This window comes from Panthera leo, chromosome D4 (assembly GCF_018350215.1).
Source record: "Panthera leo isolate Ple1 chromosome D4, P.leo_Ple1_pat1.1, whole genome shotgun sequence".
NCBI lineage: Eukaryota > Metazoa > Chordata > Mammalia > Carnivora > Felidae > Panthera > Panthera leo.
In genome coordinates, this window is record NC_056691.1 from 43,687,539 (window position 1) to 43,711,052 (window position 23,514).

The following is a 23,514-nucleotide window of genomic DNA, read 5'->3' on the forward strand; positions in this document are numbered from 1 at the left end:
ATGTAAATTGTTTAAAGTCACACAACTCGTAAGTGGCAGAGCCAAAATTAATATCCACAATCTTTACTCATCTTGATATACTTCCTCCCAGTTGACCTGTTTTCAGATGCCCACCCCTAGGCTAGGAGAAGGCAAAAAAAAAACCCTGACCCACAGACCCACTAAGACACCCCCATCCTGGGAGGCCAAAAATAAAAACAAAAACAAATGTCCATTACATTAGTATATTTAAAAAAAAAAAAGTCACTAACTCAAGATTATACAGCACCATTTTTATTATAGGCATTTCAATAATTAAATTTTGAAGAATCATATAAAATGATATATGATACAGAACGAGGTTCTCTTACAAAAGTTTAGATCAATCAGTTTCATTACAATTAAGACCAAGGAGCCAAAGAAAAAAAAGAATAGATTAACCCACAATAGGTTAATCCCCAAAACCTCAGGAATAAACACGCAAGCAAGCTTGAAGTTTACTGTGACACAAATTGTGTATTCAGCCAAAAGGAGTATTTTTTTGTTAGTTATTCAACATTTGGCCCTGAGAGGACACGGGGCCATTAGCATGTGAATGATCTGACCCATCCTCCTCTTCCAAAGCAATAATATCTGGAATTTCATCAGTCTCAGATGTCAAGTCTATAGCAGTGAAATCAAATACCTGTAAAAGAAGAATCTTGGATATTAAAACAAACACTAGTGAACTGCACTGTCCTCATGGAGACCCTGATTACTGCATGTGAATGAGCCTCCCTTTCTCCATAGCCATGCTTCCTGAAAGGTGTTTAGTCATATTACCACAGTTCACTCATATTATAAAACTTCTCTTTAAAATGAAACTAACTAGGGGGGAACTTACTAAATGAAAGTTTTCTTGAAAATACAAAATGTAAGGCATTTCCAGTTATTCATCTATTAATCTATTCTCTTAAAATCAGTAGTAATATTCCACTTTTCCAGAAGTCTGACTTACAAATATAACCCTTTTGGGAAACGTCTAGGAACTGAGGAAGGAAAAGGTGTTTTAATAGTTGAAACAGCCATCCCAAAATCCTATTCTTCTCTGCATAGGAAAGGCTTTTAGGGATAAGAAGTTCTATTAGCTCTTACTTTACATACAATTTTGATAAGCTATGCGATGTTTCTTAGGCGACAGCAGATTAAAAGCAGAAAATTAGTAAGGTATAATAAATTACTAAAGGCTGGAATCTTGATAGCAGAGAAAAAAAAGTTAGCTAATTATCTAAGAGGCAAAACAACAAAAATCCATCAAAATGCAGACAACAGGAGGGAAGAATGAGGAGTTACTGTTTAATAGTTACAGTTTATGCTTGGAATAATGATAAAGTTCTAGAAATAGAAAGTGATAATGATGGCACAACATGGTGAATGTACCTAATGCCATTGAATTGTACGCTTAAGAATGGCTAAAATGGGGGCGCCTGGGTGGCATAGTCAGTTAAGCGTCCGACTTCAGCTCTGGTCATGATTTCACGGTTTATGAGTTCGGGCCCTGCGTTGAACTCTGTGCTGACAGCTCAGAGCCAGAAGCCTGCTTCAGATTCTGTGTCTCCCTCTCTCTGCCCCTCCCCGACTCATGCTGTGTCTCCGTCTCTCAAAAACGAATAAACATTAAAAAAAAAAAAAAAATGGCTAAAATGGTAAATTTGATGCTGTGTATATTTCACAATTAAGAAAGAGTAAAAATGAAACAAGAGGAAAAACAGACAAGAAAAGGGAATCTTGTTTATCTTCCCAAAGAACTCAGGTGCTCAGAGAACTGTCTGGCCTGAGGTACAAACTTCTACCATTTATTCTTGAGGCTCTCAGTTTGGGTAGATCAAACTACATTCTAGCTATTTATCAATGTTCGCCTTGCAAAGATTCCATCCAACCTGACCTCCACCAAAGCCAGCAATGCTTATACAAATTGATTCAGAGCAACAGTCGGACAAGCCAACTATTGTAATTTGAGCTTTAGTAGGTTAAAAGATACACCTTACTTAGCTCTCTCTTCTAAACTATGTCTGTTAATAGTATGTTTTAACATCCAATATGACTTTGTTTTTAACAAATATAAAATAGAACAGGAAGGTACAACACAAGAAGATATAGGCAGAGAGATTTTCTGGGCCCCAAAGAGGCGAGCTGCAGTTTTCTCTTATCAGAGAGCTAGAGTGCTAGAACAGAAAAAAAAAAAAAAGAAAGAAAAAGAAAGAAAGAAAAGAAAAAAAAAATGCATGCACTTTGACAACAGTAAGACAGCAAACTAAAACCCCATCCTACCACCCACCTCTTCTCAACCTGTCTCCTCACCTCTCACATGAGGAAGATACCTGATTTGGTTACAGATGAAGAATGAAGGTAGAATGAGCCTAACTTGTAAAAGGTGCTCAGTAAAGAGTAGCTTTTATTTTCATATGTTCCTTAAATACCAACACACACACACACACACACACACACACTACCTCCAAAGTCACCTAACTTGTCCTATCTTTGCAGAACGTTGGGGATCCCAAACTCAGAATTTTTGGAGAAAAGTTTTCAGCACCACTATCAAAAAAAAAAAAAAAAAAAAAAATCTCTAGTACCTGAGATGCTTTACAAGAGTCGTGTGAATAATTCCCCTTCCATATATCCAGAATGATCCAGAGTGTATAATGTCCATTAAATTCTTGGCTACCAGTAAAACCTACTTGGAGGCTGTGAATAGAGGGTAGGACAACTAAGAGGTAGTCACAATCCATCAAGTTTCCATGGTGAGTTTAATGTAAAATGTAGTGATTGTGCCTGACCATCTTCATGAGAAATGTGGCACAAGAGAAATCATTTCGCAAATCTATAAAATAAATCCTTTTTCATTGACATGAGCAAGTGTAGTTTGGACCATTGATGGAGTGTAAGGAGTCTCTTTCAGAGAAAACCCATTCAGGGATAGAGGCCACACTCAAGAATCCGGTACTTACTATGGAATTAATGAGATAATCATAGTCCCCCCCTGAAAGGACAGGAAACCATCAACACATGCTTTTCAGGAAACCAAGTGACCATGCTAGGATTCCTGCAACCTGTTGTTCATACAACCTCTGGGGGACCTTTCATAACATAGACTTCATTGATTCACATATTTATTATAACAACTTTCCAGAAGGTGGCACTATAAGGTGCCATTTTCTAATTTGCCTAACAGTAGGCTAGTGCTTGGTGGCCTGGTGCCCTGGCTAAGGTGAGACTATTACAGAAATAAAAATAACATCTGTGGGAAGGTAACTTGCTAGTAAAGGTGTATATGCAATGCTGATATGACACAGAATCAGGAAAACTGGTTTATTTTGAAATAGAGTAAGTAGAGAAGCACTAATGTAGTGACAAGAAGAAACTGAAATTTAAGTTTGTATAAAAGTAATTTGATTTCTAGGGTTATGAAAGGATCACGCAAGAGGTAGTGACTAGCTCTATCACCAAATACTTAAGATAAACCCTGGTGAGAGTTCGATTTAGCACAAACGTCTCACCACCCAGAACAGATTGCATACGCAGCTTGTTTATGTGCTTGTGAGCTACAGAACTCTGTTTTACATGAACACTGTTTTACATGAACACTGTTCTGTTTTACATGAATACTGAGTACCATCCCTGGTGCACATCACCTTCCCTACTGTAGAAACACCCTCTTGTACCCTGATGCTTTGTCCTCAGCCAACAAGAGTCTGTGGAAGTGATTAGAACTCTTAGCAAAGGGAGCAGGTTGACACCGATCACAAAGTGATCCTTGGTAAGTATCCATTGCACAGCATTCAGCTAGTCACTGTTAACTCCTGTGTATTCCATTCGTTTGAGCAGGTAAATCAAGCGTAGATCTTAGGACACTTTATGGAACCCACACTGGGAGTCTTGTTTGGAGAGAAGGAACTATAGGTAACACTAGTCCTGTTTCCTTTGCTTCTCTAACAGTATTCAGTGGGCCACCTACAATAGAATCACTAGGGATGATGCTTTCTATCTTAAGGGATGCTTTGATTTTTTTTTAAGGGATGCTTTTAAAAACTGCAGATGTCTGGTACTACCACCGGACTAGTAACCAGATTCTCTGGAGGTGGAACCCATGAATCTGCATTTTGTCAATTTCTCCAGTTGATAATCCCTGGCATAGACAAAGAGGGCAGAACACTCCCTGGTGTGCTGTTAACCATGCCAAGAGTTCATTTTATACACGGGAGTCAGCCTGATTGATCCATTAACTACCTCCTTAGCTGAGTTTTCCTGTGCTCTAGCCTGTGCAGACAAAACAAAAGTTGAAGTGCTTCATTCACACCGTTCAACATCTACTCTTATTAACGCTAAGCTTTAATTTAAATGGTTGGATAGGGGCGCCTGGGTGGCTCAGTCAGTTAAGCATCTCAGTTCAGCTCAGCTCAGGATCTGGCAGTTTGGGGTTTTCCAGCCCCACATCGGTCACTCTGCTGTCAGCATGGAGCCCGTTTCAAATCCTCTGTCCCCCCCTCTCTCTGCCCCTCCCTTCCTTGGTCTCTCTCTCAAAAATAAACATTTTTTATAAAACCTTAAAAAAATAAATAAATAAGTGGATGGATGGAATAAAAGCCAAAATACAAGTGTTGGTGAAGATGTGGAGAAAACAGAATCCTCATACCTTGCTGGTGGGCACTTAAAATAGTACAGCCACTTTGGAAAACAGTTTGGCAGTTTCTCAAACAAGTAAACACATGGTGTCTATGACCTACTCTCCATTCCATTCCCACACATATACCCAAGAGACATGAAGACATAATTTAAGTGGTAACTAGTTCTCCAATACTACCTACATAAAAGTACCATTTAATCTATTCACTACTTTTGTAAGATGTAGTTAACACTTTCCTTTTTTTTTTAGTTTATTTATTTTGAGACAGAGCAAGCATGAGCAAGGGAGGGGCAGAGACACAGAGAGAAAGAGAGAATCCCAAGGCTCTGCACACCGTCCAAGAACTCACGAACCATGAAATCATGACCAGAGTCAAAACCAAGAGTCGGACACTTATTTAACTGACTGAACCATCCAGGCACTCCTTTCCTAAGTTCTAGAAGACATTAGAACATTTTTTTCCCCCTCTCACAGGAAATATCACCTAAGTTAGCATTCCCTTTTGCTTTGGTCAATAAAACTGAAAACTCAAATTGTTGCCCCGCCATTCCTATACTGCCTTATGCTGAAGTGTAATATTTTGCAGGTTAACTTTATAATATAGGTAGGGAATTTTTAAATTGGCAGCCTGGAACAGAGTGAGGGATAAACAATGTCCTATACCAGGATATTACTTGAATGTTCATCAACAAGCTTCCCCTAAGACCATAAAAGTCTCTTGAGCAAAGTTTCTGGTTTTACCATTTTCATCAGGGCAGAATCCATGCCTTATACTACTAGGAACTCAAATACCAAATTAAATCACTTTGTAACGCAGCTACATAGATAGAATAACATAGCCACCTACATCTCACGAGACCATCATCCATGCACACTCAGTACTAGGTCACTCTTGGAGCTGGGACAGTCCCAAGTCCATGAGAGCACAGGGAGATCAAGGAGATCAGACCGGCAAAAGGCCCTCCTTTCCATACCCCCACATCTGCTCTCCCAGGCATCATTTAGACTCCATTTCCTTAAAGACTGGTGCACAAATATCTATCCTGCTCTTTATTCCTCCTTCCCTCACCAGCCACCTCTATGAGCTAAATGATATTCTAAAAGAGAGATTTCAGATAGACCAAATTTCAGTTTTTCCCTTCTCAGTTCATTAGCTCTTCAATACCTACATTGCACTTTGATAGTGGATAGATTTTCCTAATCACATCCTGATATTACGCCTGGACTGGCAACTTAAAGATGCTGTATGTCACTGCCCCACAGTGGTGTCCCCCTATGCCTCTAGTGCAAAACAGAACGACACCCCATCCTCAAACATTTCACTTTCATCTGTTGAAGCGTCACTAATTTTACATTATGGGTGAGAATACTAAGGCTAAGAGATGAATGGCTAGCACACCATATTCTTTTGATTTTTCTACCCAGAACTAACCAGAGTCCATGTTATTATTACAAAGCAAAAAAAAAAAAAACCAAAAAACAAAAAACCTTTGAACACTCAAGCATGCCACGTCAGCCTTCATGCAGCCAAATGTTTAAAAACTGTCCATAGTTAGATATTGTGCTTAATCGGCTTTTTTTCTCACTAGAATTGTCCTCCTTGGGGAAAAGTCTGTTAAACCAAACTGCCAGTTTATGCAACAATAAAGCTGTAAGATGCAAGACCATGGACTTTGAGACATGTTGACAACAGAATGGAATGCACATGGGCACAAACTTGAGACACAAAGCCAGACAAAACCACAAGTGAGCACAGCTCATAGCAAAAAAATGAGGGCTAGTGCTGTTTTTCTGGAAGCTAAGTAGTCTTGTTCATGAATAGCTTTGAGAATGGTCTCCTTTCCATAAGCAAGTCAGTTGGCCCTGTAACTTTCATAATGGGAAAACAAGTTTATGTTCAGGGTAAGAAAGTATGTGTATAGTTATGGTATGTAATTTACCAACCAATTAGAACAAACCCCAAGATAGAAGCCTTGGAGTTTTGAGGGGGAGGGGAAAGGTCATGTCCAATTAGGATAAAGAAGTTAAAAAATATTTAAGAGTCAGTTGCTCTAGAAAATGCCAGTTCTTGGGACCAGGCAGGCAAGTGAATGGATGGGTTTCCATCCCGGAAGCCCATGGAATTGTGGCAGTCCACCTTCCCAGTAACTAGATACTTCTTGGCTTCAAGTATCTCAGTGAGTCTCTCCCCTCCAATTCATCTCACCTGTGTACTGATTCCTGGAGTTACCTCAAGGGGCAAAACTTAGTTCTGTCACTTTGTAAGCTTTGATGGTCTCATTCACATCAAGGGCACATGCGGTTACGCACAGCCTCCTTGTTTTCTTGGGGAGAAAGGGGAGGGAGGAACCAGAATATAAAGAGACAAACCTTAGACTTCAGCTCTAAAGAGCAGCCTTGCTATCCTTTTCGCAGGGACAGGCAGAAGTATGTAGCTCTATTTGACAAGTTGTTTTTTAAACAGTTTGGCATCCTGCAGCTTTGTTACAAGGAGATTCATGAGATTTCCTCCCTAGTTGACCAACACTGAGGGACTAGAAGTCTGAACACCCTCAGGTGGAGGTAAGAAGAATCCTTTCCTACAGAAGGATCCAAAGTCTAAAAGTCTTTCTATTTCTAATTATTCCTAAAGGTATCTCCCCAACTATTGTTAGTGACTTTCTCCCAAAGTGACAACATGGCAAGTCGAGCTGAGCTGAGACTGGACACTGACTAGTCTCGGTTCAGGGCTCTCGCTTTCAACAGCCCTTTACCAAGAAAGGCATACTGCCTTTACAGGAAACTGATGCCAATTGCTTCCTTTCAGTTTTGATTCCTTTTCGGCCATAAGTAGCCTTCTACTGGCCTAAAAACCCTCTCTCAGAGGTTGAGTGAATGGGGAGATAAAGGCAACAACTGTCACCTTGTAAAAATTCTGGTATGCACATTAGCTTTTAATTTGTTTAAGACCTGTTGTGAAACCCTCCATTTTTAGCACTAGCCTTCTAATGTTATTACCCTGCCAAGTTCCCCACTGGGCCAGTTGGAATTCACAGATGTGTGTTAATAACCCCATCATGCAGGCCAAGCAGCTCTATGAAAGCAACACACGAAGCACATGGAACACACAGCATAAAATCGATCTATTCTGCAGTGAATTTTATTGATTTCATAGGGGACATTCCTTTATGAAAAATAAAAAACTGAAGTTGTACAGGCATGCTTGGTGAGACCAATCAGTGACAAAGCCTGCTCAGACCAAACCGGAGCAGATACCAGTTCACACCACAGCCCACACGAAGGTGTTTTTATTCAATACAAATAAACAGCAACAAGGCTAACACGCTGAGACCATAAAGCACTGAAACTTTTTGTGAGTTCGACCAATGTATCATCTAGCATTCTTTTCTTACCAGCCAGGTAAACAATAGAACGTGTCTGCTGATGCCAGAAATTTTAAAGCTCTGAATCCAGTTAGAAAAGACTGCAACTGGGGACGTTTTTCCTAGCTAGCTGCTTCCCCAATTCCGAGTTGTCTAGCAGGTTAATTTCAACAGAACAGAAAGGATCATCTGGCTGGCTGAACCATCTACTGGTGACAAGGACAGGTTTAATGTGTTTTGTGCTGAGGCTGCTGGGCCTGACTGGTTGTGTCCTTCTCTGCACCTTGGTCCTGAGCATTCTGAGACTCGGTCAGCTGAGGATAAAAGGGACCTACCAGCCAGTTGAGAGGTGTGTTGTTAACAAGATAATCCATCACATCATCTAAAGACTCCTTCATTTTCTGCAGCTGCCCCTTGCTAGAAGTGAGGAGGCCGTCAGACACTTCCTTAAAGGAGGCAGCGTTGCGGAACACTGAGTAGATGTCAGCAGCCATCACCCCCACGTGACTGGCCTGATCCTGGATGTTCTGTGGTAACCCCTGGATGTTGGACAGCAGGGTGTGGCACGTGGTCTGGAGCTGCTGAGTCAGGTTGCGGGCAATAGCAAGAGTACGTGACTCAATGTGCTAAAAATAAAGCAAGTTTAAAAATTAGCAGTGAATCCAACAGGGCTATTTAGCAGTCAGTTCAATTACAGTAAACTGGGTATGTGTCTACCACGTATGTGGATTCTTCGACTTTTCAAAATCCTCATAAGAACCCCAGAATACCAGAGCAGTTCTGTCCACTTTTCAGTAGGCATATGAGCTTTGGGAAACCAAAGAACCACTTTCTAGGACTACAGCATGGCATTTCTTCTGTCTGGAACATCCGGGCCCTTATTGCCCTTTCACCTAGTTTATTCACCCATTAGAACTCAACTTAGCACTCCTCTCTTCCAGGAAGCCATCTGACTCACCCATCCTTTCTCCAAGGCTGAGTTAGGTTCCTTTCCTATACATTCTCATAGCACCTGTGTTGATGCTAGCAGAAAGCACTGTGGCAATACAAATGCCATATCACCTGTGAGTCTGTGCCCCTTATGAGGGCAAGGCCTAAGTTTCTCATTTAGTTGTATTCTGATATGGGCAAGACGTGGGTCTGTAGGTTAAATTACTGCACATTTTGCTTTTCTGTCACTGAACAACCAATATACCCAGTACTGTTCAAACTTGTGATAGAAGACAGTATTCTAAGAGGAATAATGGGAAAATGGAAATGAAAAATAAGAACATCTTCAGAAACTGCACTGGATGACTCTCCCCAGTGTCTCACCTCAGCACAGTGGGATTCATCTGTATCATCATGGCCGATGCTTCTCTTCCATTCCACCCAGGAGAGATAGAACTTATCCTGAGCACCTTGAATTTTCTGGTTGGCACTCTGCACATTCTGCCTGGCAAATTCAATCTAGAGTATGTTGAAATAACACAAAGGAACAAACCAGTCAGACATGCATTCATATTAGCCGGTTCTCAGAGGATATAAATCAGATAATATAAAAAACAAGAATTTCCACGAGAGTTTAAGGAGAGTTGTCCCCACTATCATTGTTATTTATTACCAGTTTTTGTAAATCAACCAAGTAATCATAGTTTTTTACTGCCTCTATTTATTAAACCACTGTCTCCAAATTTACGTCCACTTTAGCACAGGTAACTCAAATTTAACATGTATATACGTAAAACATAAAATTACAAAAGGAAAAGGAATTAAAACCCCTTCTTCCCTGTTGCCAGCTACCTCTTTCCCCTTCCAAGAAGAAACCAGCTTCTAAGGATACTACAATACAGACTGTTTTGCAACTTGGCAATCTTTAATGGCTACACAAGTCTTTTATGATGTATCAATTTAATTACTTTCCAATTAGTTGACAGGCATCGTTTATAGTGTTTTGTAACTCTAAACTTATCTGTGCATCTATAAAGAAACATTTTTTTTAAACGTTTACTTATTGTTGACAGACAGAGACAGAGCATGAGCAGGGAAGGGGCAGAGAGAGAGGGAGACGCAGAATCCGAAGCAGGCTCCAGGCTCCAAGCTGTCAGCACAGAGCCTGACTCGGGGCTCAAACCCACAAACGCTGAGATCATGACCTGAACCAAAGTGGAACGTTTAACTGACGGAGCCACCCAGGAGCTCCTACAAGGAAACATTTCTAAAAGTAAAACTGCTTAAGGCATAGGTGTGTTTGTAACTTGCCCAGAACAATCCCTCGTATCCCCCAGGAAAACACAAGTACAGGCACACCTCTTTCTCTACCTCACTGCCCACAGCATCAAATTTTGCCACTGTGATAGGCCAGGGGAAGCATCTGGAACTTGGCCCCTCAGAAGAAGACTAACATCGCTTCATGTATTTCAGCCATTTATCGTTCCTTTTCGGTGAGTTGTCTGTATAACTCTTTGCCCATTTTTCTACTGGGTTGTTCACAAGATTAAAATTCCTGGATGTCATGATTACATTTCTCTCATCCCTCCAGAGGGATGGGCTCACTTTAGCTACCTTTAAATGAAGTTCTACTCACCAGGTTAACAGTGGAATGGAGCTGAGAAATGGTCTCTTGGCTTTTTTGCTTGGCTTCTTTAACCCTGCTGAGAGCCTGCTGGTAGGCACGTGAGCGGAGCTTGGTAGACAGGGATCCCAGCCTAATGTAATAACTTGGCTTCTGAACCGTATCAAACCCTTCAACCTTTTTTGCTTCTTTTTCTGAAATTAGAAATAAAGGAACAAAAATCCCAAGGGATCACACCTAGAAGTGAGGAGGCCTGGCCTCTAACCTGGATCTTACCTTGTTGATTCTACCCACCCACCTAGCAATTATGCTCTCACTCCCCCAGGACAGCTCCTGTCTGCCTCTGGGCTTGACCACCCAAAACACACATATCACTGCATCTGACATCTTTATCTACACGTGTCTCAACCCCTTCCCCCACCCCTATCAGTGAGCTTCTTGGGCAACACAGTATCTGGCACATAGCAGGCACTAAATGTTTAATGATTCTGTAAAGCAGCCCATTGAAAATAACCCATTTATAGAAAACTTCTCTAAGTTAATTTCTCCCAAAGTTTCCAAACTTACTATGTAGAACTCTATATGAAACAACTCAGAATCAAACAGGTGACTTTTGGTATATGAAGTAGATCTCAATGAAGCAGTTTTAAAAGACAGATTTAAGATATAAACTATGAGTTCAAGACAAATATCCAATTACCTAGTTCTTTCTCAGTGAGAGGGAGGTACTGGTCTACCAGCAACTCGGATTTGGTGAGTGCATTCTCTACTCCACTGCTAACCAGCTGCATCATCCGACTTCCCAAGACTGTGTTAATGCCGCCATTGACCACAGACTTGGTCTTCTGCACACTGCCAGTCACTGCTCCTTTGGTCTTGTCCATCACCCCAGTGATGGTGCTGGCCATGGTATCCTTGGCTCCAGTCACAGTAGTTGTCACAGCATCTTTTGCCCCAGTCATAGCACCTCTGGCATTGGCAACAACCTACAAGTAAAAAAACAGATTGCCTGGCTGATCAGAAACACAGGCGTAAATATAGAATTATAGTCTTAACGAGGGCAGCCTCATTTGAAGTGCTTAACAAGGAATCTGGCCCTTTCACTCTCTAGCTTTAGGTCTTAGGCAAATCGCCAAGAGTTAATAAGCATCAGTTTCCTCAGCAGGTCTATCTGCCCTATCTGCCACCACTCAAGCGTTGCTGGAGGAGCCAATAAGGTCAAACGATACAAAATGTGTCAAGGTATTTCATTTTAACTAGGACAAACATGTAATAAGGTACAAAAGATCCTCTAAAGAAGAATGGCATTTTCCATGTTGACATGCTCACAGTGAGAGCAGCAGCCCAGGCACACCTAGGAGCACAGACAGGTGGTACCATGCCCACCTGGCCCTAGGAGCACAGCCCCAGAAGGTCAACACCTGGGCAGAGACGTCAGTTCCCCATCCTAAAGGATGGGCTCTCAGACACCGTGAGAAAAATGTTTATATACCACCTCTTCATTTATCTAATACCATATGGATTCAGTTATTTGTGACAGCAATATCATCTACAGAGGCAAAGCCACAAATCAATAAAGATCATACTAAAGCATGACAACCAAAGGGGGCGAATTCATCTTGTTCCTTAGAGATAACCTGACAGTAATTCAGCAAGTAAGGGAGTGGCCATCGCTGTTTCAAAAATACATTCAGGAGGAGAATTTATTTCTCCTGTTTATGGCATGTTCATGACACGCACAGCCTGGGCTAACCAGACAGAACATGAAGACGTGTGAGGCAGCAAGCCTTGGCACTCTTGCCCAACCAAGCTCACCTGGTTTGTTGGCTGATTCAGAATAGGCAGTTTCTCCTCAATCCTGTCGAGCCCCTTACAAGCATAGGTATTAGCAACCGCAACTAGAAGAATCACAAATGAAGACAATGTTAAGTGCAGATAAGAACGTATACTATTATACCTTGGACCTTTGGCATTTTTATAAAAAATTGGAAGAATGTCGATCTTCATTTACAATACAACGCATTGCCTAGTTTCTCTAGCTCAGATGGAAGAGGCTTAGCAGGTTGCTGGCAATGGTCTTCTACAGACAGGGAAATAAGGAAGTGGAAGGGAGCAGCAGGCAGTAGCAACGCTGTGCCAGGCAGGAAGCTGGCTAAGAAGCTTCTTCCTCATCAACTGGTATATAAGGTGAATGCTAAGAGAAGCCAGGCTTCAACTGAACCCTCATTCAGGGAATGAGATATCTGAAAATTCTAAAAATTAGCACTTCCTGTCCAGTTTAATCCCTATCTACACTTAATTCAGTAAGTGGCACTGTATTTTGGGTTATTAGCAGGAAAAAGCATGCTAACAGCACCCTGAACGTCACCAACAAAGCACAGATTTTAGTCCAAGCTTCCCTTCCAATGATGGCCAAGCCAAGCACTAGTAACAAATCCATCTGGGAAGAAGCAGAGTTGGAAAATTGGTCCCTAACGGTTCCTTATAATCCCAGAAGGCCATGATTTAACCATTTAGAGGAAGTATCTAAAGCTTTACTCAAAAGCAGTTAATAACATGAAAAAATGGAACCCTTCCTACGCTACTAGTGGGAATGTAAAACGGTGCAGCTGCTTTGGAAAACAAGCCGGCAGTTCCTCAAAAACTTAAGCAGTTAACATATGACCCAGCAATCCCACTCCTAGGTATATACCCAAGACACCTGAAAACATATATCCACACAAAATCTTGTACACGAACGTTCACAGTAACATTCAAGATTTAGCATCACCGAAAGTAGAAGGAACCCAAATGTCCATCAACTGATGAATAAGTAAAATGCGATCTATCCACAGAATGGAAAATGATTCCACAATAAAATAAGGCACTGATACAACACGACATGGATAAACCCCGAAGACATTATGCTAAATGAAAGAAGCCAGTCATGAAAAACATTTTTCATGGTTCCATTTATATTAAATGTTCAGAAAAGAGAAGTCTATAAAGACTGAAAATAGATTAGTAGTTGCCTAAGGGGGTTGGAAGGAGATGGGGAGAGACTGCTAATGGGTGTAAGGTTTCATCCTTTTTTTTTTTTTTTAATTGTAGCAAAATACAAACATACACTTCACCATTTTCACTATTTAAAATAAAAATGGTTTTACTTCTGCATAATTCAGAGGCATTAAATTCATTCACAATGGTATGAAATTATCACATTATTTTCAGAACTTTTTCAACATCCTAAACAGAAACTGGTATGAGGTCCCTTTCTGAGGTGATGAAAAGGTTCTAAATGGATTATAGAGATACTTGCACAACTCTGTGAATATACTAAAAACTACTTAATTGTACACTTTAAGTGGGTGAGTTCTATGGTGTGTTAATTGTATACCAAAAAAATGTTACTTTTGACAATAGTTCATGCATATTGTGTGATCCCAAGGAAATCAGTTATTCATTTCACCCACTAGCTCCCTTGTGACCTCTGCTGACAGAGGCATCACTGGAGGACTGTTTAACTCTCTTGAACATCTGCTATTGTCATGAGGCACTTTCCATAACAATAAGGGTACCTGGTAGGGCTTTTTTTTTTAAAGTTTATTTTTGAGAGAGAATGGAGAGCAAGCAGATAGAGAACAAGCGGGGAGGGACACAGAGATGGAGACAGTCAGCACTGTCAGCACAGAGCCTGATGTGGGGCTCGAACTCACGAATCGTGAGATCATGACCGGAGTCAAAGTCAAGAGTCAGACACTCAACCGAATGAGCCACCCCAGTGCCCCTACCCAGCAGTTTGTACGTAAAGGCAGTATGTACCTAAGGAAAGGCAGAGGGGGTTCCCTGAGGCTGCCTCTAAGTGCTAGGGGTCTAAGGCTGGCTTTCACATATTCTAGACAGTTCCTGGCTCACCCCTGCCCAATCCCTTGGACTGAATCTTGAGGAAGAAATCAGAACTACTCACTTTGTGGCTCCAGCTTCTGGATGATGGGTAGAGCACTCGTCACAGCCACAGAAGTGATGGTCTTCACACCCTTCTCCGCCATCTCGCACACGGCCTTCAAGCAAGGATACTGATCCTTTGTACTGATGTAAGCCGAGGAGACAAGGTCGTATGTGGAGCTCACCAAGGGTAGGTTAGCTACCCTAGTGACCACACTCTGCAACCAAGGCAGAGGAAATCGTTAATTCCTCAAAACACACGGGAGGGAAAGGAATCAAGAAAACTGTATTTAAAGGTCATACCGGTTGTGGATTAACTGCGACCGATGCCATTTTTCCTCCTGAAGAAAGAAATCTGTGGAAGAGAAACTTCTTTCAGGACACCAGGGTAAGACTCTCCCAGACTCAGTCCCCACTCAAGTAAATGTTAATTTCAAGAGAAACATGCAAGATACAGTAGGTGTGGTCTTCTGCATTTCTCCCCGGCCTCAAGCTGGCAGCTCTCCCCTAGGCAAACACCTTCTGAGGCTGGCTTTCAGAATTTATGGGTAAAATTCCAATAGAAAACAGGGTCTATAGGAAACAGCAAAGTTATTGGGATGTTTGTCTTGTTCTCCACCAGGATATTAGGAATGCCTTTTGAAGAGGAACATCTGTTCACAAAAACTGTGGAACCAAGTTAAAATCCATGATAAAACTATAGAGAGGGGTGCTTGGCTGGGTCAGTCAGTACAGCATGCGATTCTTGATCCAGGGTTGTGAGTTCAAGCCCCATGCTGGGTGTAGAGATTACTTAAAAATATTTTTTATTAAAATTTAATGGTTTTTCTTTTCTTTTCTTTTTCTTTTTTTTTTTTTTGAAAGAGAGAGAGAGAAACAGCGCAGGAGGTACAGAGAGAGAGAGGGAGGCACAGAATCTGAAGCAGGTCCCAGGCTCTGAGCTGTCAGCACAGAGCCCCAGGGGCTGGAATTCACTAACTGGGAGATCATGACCCTGACCTGAGCCAAAGTTGGACGCCTAACCAACTGAGCCAACCAGGCGCCCCTAAAAGTAAAATATTTTTTAAAAAGATTTCAAGTAGAAGACATCTTTGACAGGACCATCTGTGATAAAATGAGGCACCGATAAATAGCTCATTGATAAAATGGAGCACTTTAGGGGAATTTATTCCTTCCTTTGAAGGGACTGCCACTAGTCTAGGGGAGACTAAAGCAGGAGAGGGAAGGCGGGCTCCCAGGAATTGAGAAACATTCCAGGAGGCTTTTAAATGTTCATTTAGTTCTTCCAGCGACTATACACCCACATAAAACTGCCTCACTGCTAAGCAGCAGACCTGGGAAGGAAGAATCTATCTGCACGGCCCGCTGTCCACCACTTCAGGGCTAGTCAGTCTACCCTCCGGTCGCCCAGGGTCCCAGTGACACAGGAAATGAGTAAGAGCCACCCCGAAGGGGCAAGTCAGGCGCCAGCTCCCACAGCCTTGCTGTCGCCGTGAACCCCACAGAGTTCTGCCTGGAGACGATTTGCTAGCACATTTCCTTTCCGATAATGTACTTTCGTGGACAAATGGAAACTGTTACCGCGCAACCAAGCCAAGAAGCTACACCCGCACTGAAGCTGCTGGCAGAGATTCCAGAAAGAAAAAAAAAAAAAAAAGCAAGACTGGAAAGCGCAGGCCCAGGAGACCGCCCCTTCCCAGCCCGGACCCGGAAACCGCCCCGAGGCCGCGAGGCGGGCAGGCTCCGGGACCACCGCCCAGTCCCCTAGCCTGGAGCCCCGCGGGGGACCCGGGCCAGGCCGCGGGTCACAGAGGGGGCGCGCACCTACCAACCGATATTAGCGCAGAGACCAGAGTCCGACGAGTCCCACGCGACGTTCAAAGCCAGGCTCTGGCCACCCGGCTATATACCCCGCCGGCCCCGCCCCCCGCGCCCCCGCAGCACGTGACCCGCGGCCCCTACGCGGAGCAGCCGCAGCCCCGCCCGAGGGTCGCGCTGCCGCCGGCGTGAGCGCCCTGCCCGGCGGGTGGCGGAGGTCGTCGGCGCGCCGGCGGCCTCGCGGGTTTTGCAAAAGGAGTCGGCGGAGTCGCGTTACGAACGAACCGTAACCTGTTGATTACCGTCAGTCCGCAGAACAGAGCTGCCTTTAAAAGCGGAAACGACGGCTTCTGGGATTATTTTTAGCGAGTAAATGACTTCTAACGTTTGGTGAAATTTTAACCTGATGACGGTCCTGTAGAGATTGTTTTATTGCTTTTTTGTCTTTAAGGTTGGTTTTTCAAATGTATTTCTCATTTATTTAATTCACAAGAAGGGCTTTAGAATGCCGTCAGTTGGTCTCCTTTTTTTCCCCCAGGAACAGTTATTTCCAAATCACTCCAGGATGGTAGCTGCCTGTGCTTATTATGCAAGATGGTCTGTAAAAAAATTGTTATGCTTTTTCAAAGAAAGAAAGGGTAGTTACATCGTCAACATTTGCGTCCCAGTTTTTTTCGTCTTAAAAGGCAGGGACTTGAACCAGATTATCTGAGCAAACAAGTTGCAACGGCCCCGGGCAGGGTAGGAGATCCGTGGACGTGTCCCCGAACAGACCAGCGGCAGGGGATCCCCGCGTGATGTCGCCGCCAGCCTTTGCCCCCTCGCGCTCTCTCACGGGGAAGGCAAACAAGGGACAGGTGGAAGGGGAACTAGCGCCCGGGACGGCCGCCAGGTCATGGCCGCCTCCCGGGGCCTGGCGACTGGCTGTGTCAAGCAGCGGCGTTTCAACTGTGGAAAGCCCTCAAAAGCTCCATTACTTAACTTACGGTGCGTGCACATAGATACTGTGTATCATATCTGCAGCTCCAAACTGACCATTAAAAATGTATCCCGTACATTTTTAATGGGTGGCTGAGTCGGTTGAGCGTCCGACTTCAGTTCAGGTCATGATCTCACTGTCCTTGAGTTCCAGTCCCGCCTAAGGCTCCGTGCTGACAGCCCAGAGCCTGGAGCCTGTTTCAGATTCTGTCTGTCTGTCTGTCTCTCTCTCTCTCTCTCTCTCTCTCTCTCTGCCCCTCCCCCACTCATTCTTGCGCTCTCTGTCAAAAATAAGTAAACATTTAAAAAAAAATCATCCCTTATACAAGACCGAAGCCGTGCATCTAGAGGCCCTCCGCAAGAGAATACAGTATTTCTCCCTCCCTTCGCACCCTGCGATTCAAAATGAAACACAATACTAAACCATAAGATAAATGTTAGGAAGTCCAAAAAGGTACTGGGTTGGTTTATGTTTTCCCCCACTATGTTGACATTTTCAATGCTTTAAGCAAATTCTTTCTCTCTCTCTCCTTTTTTTTTTTTTTTTTTTTCTTTTTGTTGTTCCAGCTTTGTTAGGGCTATCAGCAGAGGTTTGGTGTGTCAGTTGTTAATCAAACCCCTGCTGTGATGTCAGATGGCAGGAATGTATTGAATTTTGAGTAATAAAGAGTTGAGTGGGTTTTTTTCTTTTTTTACTTCCCTCTAATCTGACCTCTCATTTTGCAACAGAGAACTCTTGCCCTTTCACCTACAATGGCTCCATTTTGTCCTCTTTTGTTTTAAACCCCTGAGTCACTTAGCTAAGCATGCTTCCTTTTGCTTTTTTATTTCTGTAAAGGTGAGGGCTCCAGGGACTAATCTTAAATCGGTTAAGCATCTGACTCTTGATTTCTTCTCAGGTCCTGATCTCACAGTTTGTGAGTTCACTCTCTTCTCCACCCCTCCCATGCACTCGCGCTCTCTCTCTCCTCTCTCTCTCCAAATAAATAAACTTAAAAAAATTCTTTTTAAAGAATTGTTTTTGCGCAGTGCGGTAGGGAATTAGTGCATCAGAATCGCCTGGGTACTTGTTACACATTCAGCCTCCTTCCCCAGACCTACTGAATTAGGATCTCCAGGGAGTGAGGCCCAGGAGCCTGCATTTTTAACAACACCCCTTTTGAATATCACCCCTTTACTCTTGACATAGCACATTCACATATTCCTCACATTTGAGCCTCACAACAGTCTGGAAACTCAATGAAATGGGGATTGTTAACTCCCCGTCTTCTAAATGAAGAACAACTTCAGACAAGTTATGGGATTTGCCCACAGTCTTACGACTTAGAAGCCAGCCAGGCAAGATTAGATCATAAGGGCATGACCTGGACTCCTTACCTAATTTCTCTTTGTCTCAGTTCCCTCATCTATAGAGTGAAAATAATAGTCCTTCATGCTCTAAATAAAGGCTAGATAACTGTTCACTGTACTAGTTTTTCAACTTTTCTGGAGCTTAAGATGTTTCAACATACACAGTAGAGAAAATAATGTAGCAGAGAGAAAATGAGCGGACCTGTCATTACATGCAATCAAATGTAAATCAAGAGGCTTCAGACAAGTAATACTGTACAAAACAAATTCAGTGAGCTCTGCTGTTGGAAGGAAGGATGGTAGTTGGTTTGGGGGCTGAGGAGGACTGGTGACTGGATGGGACCACCGAAGGCCCTTTGGGTGCTGCTAATTTTGTTTCTTGTGCTGGGAGCTAGTGACTATGCTCTTTTTGTGAAAATGTATTAAACTAAAATAAATTTAGCCCTCCCCCCCCCCCCCCCCCCCCCCCGCCCCGGGTGGCTCAGTCAGTTAAGCGTCCGAATTCAGCTCAGGTCATGATCTCACGGTTCATGAGTTTGAGCCCATGCTGGGTTCTGTGCTGACAGCTCGGAGCCTGGAGACTGCTTCAGATTTTGTGTCTCCCTCTCTCTCTGGCCCTCCCCATTTGCACTCTCACACTCAAAAATAAATAAACATTTTAAAAATGTACATAAATGTATGTTGGTATAATCTTATATAATATTTATTAATATATATAATAAAATATATTAAACTTCTATATATTTTTGTATTTGTTATACTTCTCTAGAAAAGTTTTGAAAAGTTGAGAAAAGGAAAAAATATAGTTGTGCTTACTTCATAAGGTTTTTTCAAGGATTAAGTAAATCAATACACTCAACAGAACAATGTCAGGTGCATAGGAATGGTAGCTATTATTAAGGTTTTCTAACCACACCCAGAGATTTTTTGTCCAAGAAAACCATGCTGGGCATTGGGTGAAGAGAACTCAGCTCACAGAGGAAAAGAGAAGGGATCCCAAGGGACCAGCGATATTCCCAACTCCTGCCCAGCCTTCCTTCCTGGACTGCAAAGTAAGGGAGACCCTGTTGACCGAAGACAACTGTCCTAGAGTTGTAACAACTCAGCCTTCTTTGAGTATCTTATTGATACAAAGCAATAGTGAAATAGCAAGAAAAAAAAAAATGTGGCAATGAAGTGTCCTCTGGAAGGGCCAGGGCAACAGGTTTCCTCCCCCACTATTTCTCTTTGCTGACCCATAAGGACTGTGTGCACCAGCTACATCCATCCACACAGGCTCCTCCTACAGGCTTCTCCCCCTCCCCCCCCCGCCTTGCTCTTTGGACATACCCTCAGTCTCTTGGTCTGGAATGCCTGCCCATCTGGCAAACTCTATTCACTCTGTGCAACACAGCCCTTCACCTCTGTGAGGCTCTCCTCAACCCCAAAGTCACACACTGGTACGTGGCAAGACTGAGCCTCAAACAGGTACGTCAGGCTCCAGTATCTACACTGCTTACCACTACTTGGTATGTGCTCTTAGGCAATGAGTGAACTTGACTCTCATAGGCCTCAGTTCCTGTAACATGAAGGAGTTAGATGGTATCTAGGGTTCCTTCCAGCTGTATTGTCTTAATCCAAAAAATAACAATACCTTACGTTCTTTATGGCTTTATAATGTTCTTTCTATAAACCTTATTCCAAACCACATGGGGGCCTCTTCCTATACCCTTATCATAACACAGACCTGTCCAAACATAGGAAAAATAATACTATGCTCATCTTTTCTTTTCATCTAAGCTTGAAATTAGATAAAACTGCTTTTCTCATGGACCAGAGACAAAGATAATGGATCACAAGAAATAAGTAATGAGGCCAGATGATTTCTGTTTTGACCAGTTCAAACTGGTCACCAGCAGGAAAAATTTCTTGGATGACCCAGTTAATGTACTTTCCTAATCATGCCCAAACCTGATCCTCTGGCATTCTTCTCTTATTCCCCTACAAATAGTTTGGAGAGAAAACAGCAAGTCCTCCTTCACATGGACTTTAACTTAGTTTCCAAACAAATCAACCTCCTTCTCCTTCTAAAAGAACTCTATAGGCGTGCCTGGGTGGCCCAGTTGGTTGAGTGTTTGACTTCGGCTCAGGTCATGATCTCATGGTTCATGGGTTCAAGCCCCACGTCGGGGTCTGTGCTGAACACTTCAGATTCTGTGTCTCATTCTCTCTCCCCCTCCCCGCTCACGCTCTGTCTCACTCTGTCTCTCAAAAATGAATAAATGTAAAATTTAAAAAAAATTTTTTTAAAGAACTTTATATATTTCAGCCTGCCAGGACCCCTTCTCTTCTTTGTTTGAAGTAGGTAACCTCGGGTAGAAGCATACAAAAGATAGCTCTCATCAAATTTCAAATCTATTTCTTGTCTGATTCATTACTATTTCCCTCCATCTTGTAGCTAGTTATAAGTTTGAGATTTTATAAACTGAAATTATCATGGACTATCACAACTTCACGTATTTTCTTTTCTGAATTAATGAATGCAATTATTAAATGAGTTCATAATACAGCTTTTTGTTATTTATATCCAGTTTATTCCCTATCACACAGAAAGGACTTAAATTGCCTTATAAAATGCATAAAATAAGAATATATTTTAAATAGGTCAGAAAAATAAGGTAAAGAGTAATTAAAATGAAGCTTACTGTTTGTTTGTTTATTTTTTCAGTAGGCTCTGTGCCCATTGTGGGGCTCAAATTCACAATCCTGAGATCATGAGTCTCATGTTCCACTGACTGCTCCAGCCAGGTGCCCCTGCTTACTGTTTTTATATTGTCATCATCACATTAGGTAATTAATGTTCACAATAGGAGAACCTCAGAAAGGATGAAGAAACAGTTCTTAAAATAGCAATCTATTGTATGAAGATAAAGTTGCCAGCACTAGAGCTTATCAATTATATTAAGTTCTGTAGTTTCTTACTATAGCCTGATACTGTGGCAAAAACAAACAAAAAAAACATTGACTTTGAAACCAGAGTCCCAACTTTTTTCCCCAGCTTTATTGAGATATACAATAGACATGTAACATTGTATAAGTTTAAGGTATACAATGTAGTTATTATATATATGTGTGTTTATATATATATATATAGAGAGAGAGAGAGATATGTATGTATATATATGTATATATATATGTATATGTACATATATGTATATATGTATATACATACATACATATATATATATATATATATGTATATATATATAGAGAGAGAGAGAGAGAGAAGGATTACCACAATGAGGTTAGCTATTACATCCATCATGTCATGTAGTTATAATTTGTGCATGTGTATGGATGAGAACTTTTAAAATATACCCCCCTGACAACTGGCAAATCTATAAAATAGTACTGGTAAATATAGTTACCATGCTATACATTACATCCCCAGAACTTATCCTTCTTTTAGCTAGAAGTTTGTACAAAGTTCCAACTTGGAATCTATGCATACTATGCTACTAACAGTAACACCTACCTCAAAGGATTATTGTGCAGAAAAATAAGACAATGGGTATAAGGCCCCAAATAGCACGAGGCAAATAGGTTCTTAGCCAATGTCATGGCCTTTCTCCTTTTAATTTCATGTTGTTCACAGAAAATAGAGCTAAGTAAAATCCAGGTGATGAAAATGAACAGAATTTTAGAGTAGGAAGAGATCCTCGTGAGGGTCCTAGCCAGTGAGTCCCTGTGTGCATGACAACTGGCCTGGGGCACTTGTTAAAAATACAGATTCTGGGACCTCATCCCCAGAGATTCTTTTTCACCAGATTTAAGAAATAGTTCAGAAATGTTTAAGGAGCCCAGGTCATTCTGATGCAGGTAATCCAAGAACTACACTTTGAGAAATACTGCATTCAAACCAGACTCTTGTGAGTGATTTGCCTAAGGCACCGCAGCTGGCAGAGTTGAAACCAGAACCCGAGATGCCTGACTCCATGGCCTTCCCACAATGTGTACAAAAGTATAACACAACAGCAGGTCTGTTTCATGGAATCATTTTGACACAAAGAATTGACATTTAGGCACCTGGGTGGCTCAGTTGGTTGAGCGTCTGACTTCAACTCAGGTCATGATCTCACAGTCCGTGGGTTCGAGCCCCGCGTCAAGCTCTGTGCTGACAGCTCAGTGCCTGGAGCCTGCTTTGGATTCTGTGTCTCCCTCTCTCTCTGCCCCTTCCCCACTCACTCTCTCTCTGTCTCTCAAAAATGAATAAACATTTTAAAAAAATTTTAAAAAAATTGCCCTTTTTTAGTATATACAGTTGACCCTTAAACAACAAGGGCTTAACTGCATGAGTCCACTTATATACAGATTTTTTTCAATAAGTGCAGTACAGTACTATAAATACATGTTCTCTTACTTACAATTTCCTTAATAACATTTTCTTTTCTCTGGCTTATTTATTGTATGAATACAGTATATAATACATTTAACACAAAATATATGTTAATCGACTTTATATTATCAGTAAGGCTTCTCAACAGTAGGCTATTAATAGTTTTTTGGTGGAGTCAAAATTTATATGCAGATTTTTGACTATGCAGGAGGTCGGCATCTCTAACCTCTGTGCTGTTCAAGAGTCAACTGTTTTTATTAATTTAAACTTGAATTTGCAGTGCCTCAGTAGCTCAGTTAGTTAAGCATCCCACTCTTGATTTCAGTTCAGGTCATGATCTCATGGTTTGGGAGCTTGAGCCCCACATCAGGCTCTGTGTGGACAGCACAGAACCTACTTGGGATCCTCACTCTTGCTCTCTCTCTACCCCCCCCCCCTTTCTCTCTCGCTCTCAAAATAAATAATTAAACTTAAAAAGAAACCCAAAAAACTCGAATTCAAGCTTACT

The 23,514-nt window shown here is 42.0% G+C and overlaps 1 protein-coding gene across 2 annotated transcripts; it reads right to left on the reverse strand.

Moving 5' to 3' along the window:
- Positions 1–250: 250 nt before the first annotated feature.
- On the reverse strand, positions 251–16,417 carry PLIN2 (perilipin 2). Of its 2 annotated transcripts, XM_042912862.1 has the most exons (9): positions 16,314–16,417; positions 14,789–14,840; positions 14,508–14,703; positions 12,377–12,459; positions 11,262–11,547; positions 10,574–10,755; positions 9,322–9,456; positions 8,343–8,633; positions 251–664 (listed from the first exon to the last, which is right to left on the reverse strand). In XM_042912862.1, the coding sequence occupies exons 2-9, from the start codon at positions 14,816–14,818 to the stop codon at positions 524–526; spliced, it is 1,344 nt and encodes a 447-aa protein (XP_042768796.1). In that variant the 5' UTR covers positions 14,819–14,840; positions 16,314–16,417; the 3' UTR covers positions 251–523. The 2 variants fall into 2 exon arrangements, with proteins under 2 accessions (XP_042768796.1, XP_042768797.1); XM_042912863.1 differs by lacking the exon at positions 251–664 and having other exon boundaries at positions 8,143–8,633.
- Positions 16,418–23,514: the final 7,097 nt, after the last annotated feature.

Coding starts and splice junctions, on each gene's coding strand:
- PLIN2 (XM_042912862.1), bottom strand. CDS start 14,818: ATGGCATCGGTCGCAGTTAATCCACAACCG. Junction 12,460..14,507: donor CCAGAAGCTGGAGCCACAAA/GTGAGTAGTTCT, acceptor TGATTCTTCTAG/TTGCGGTTGCTAATACCTAT. Junction 11,548..12,376: donor TGAATCAGCCAACAAACCAG/GTGAGCTTGGTT, acceptor TTTTACTTGTAG/GTTGTTGCCAATGCCAGAGG.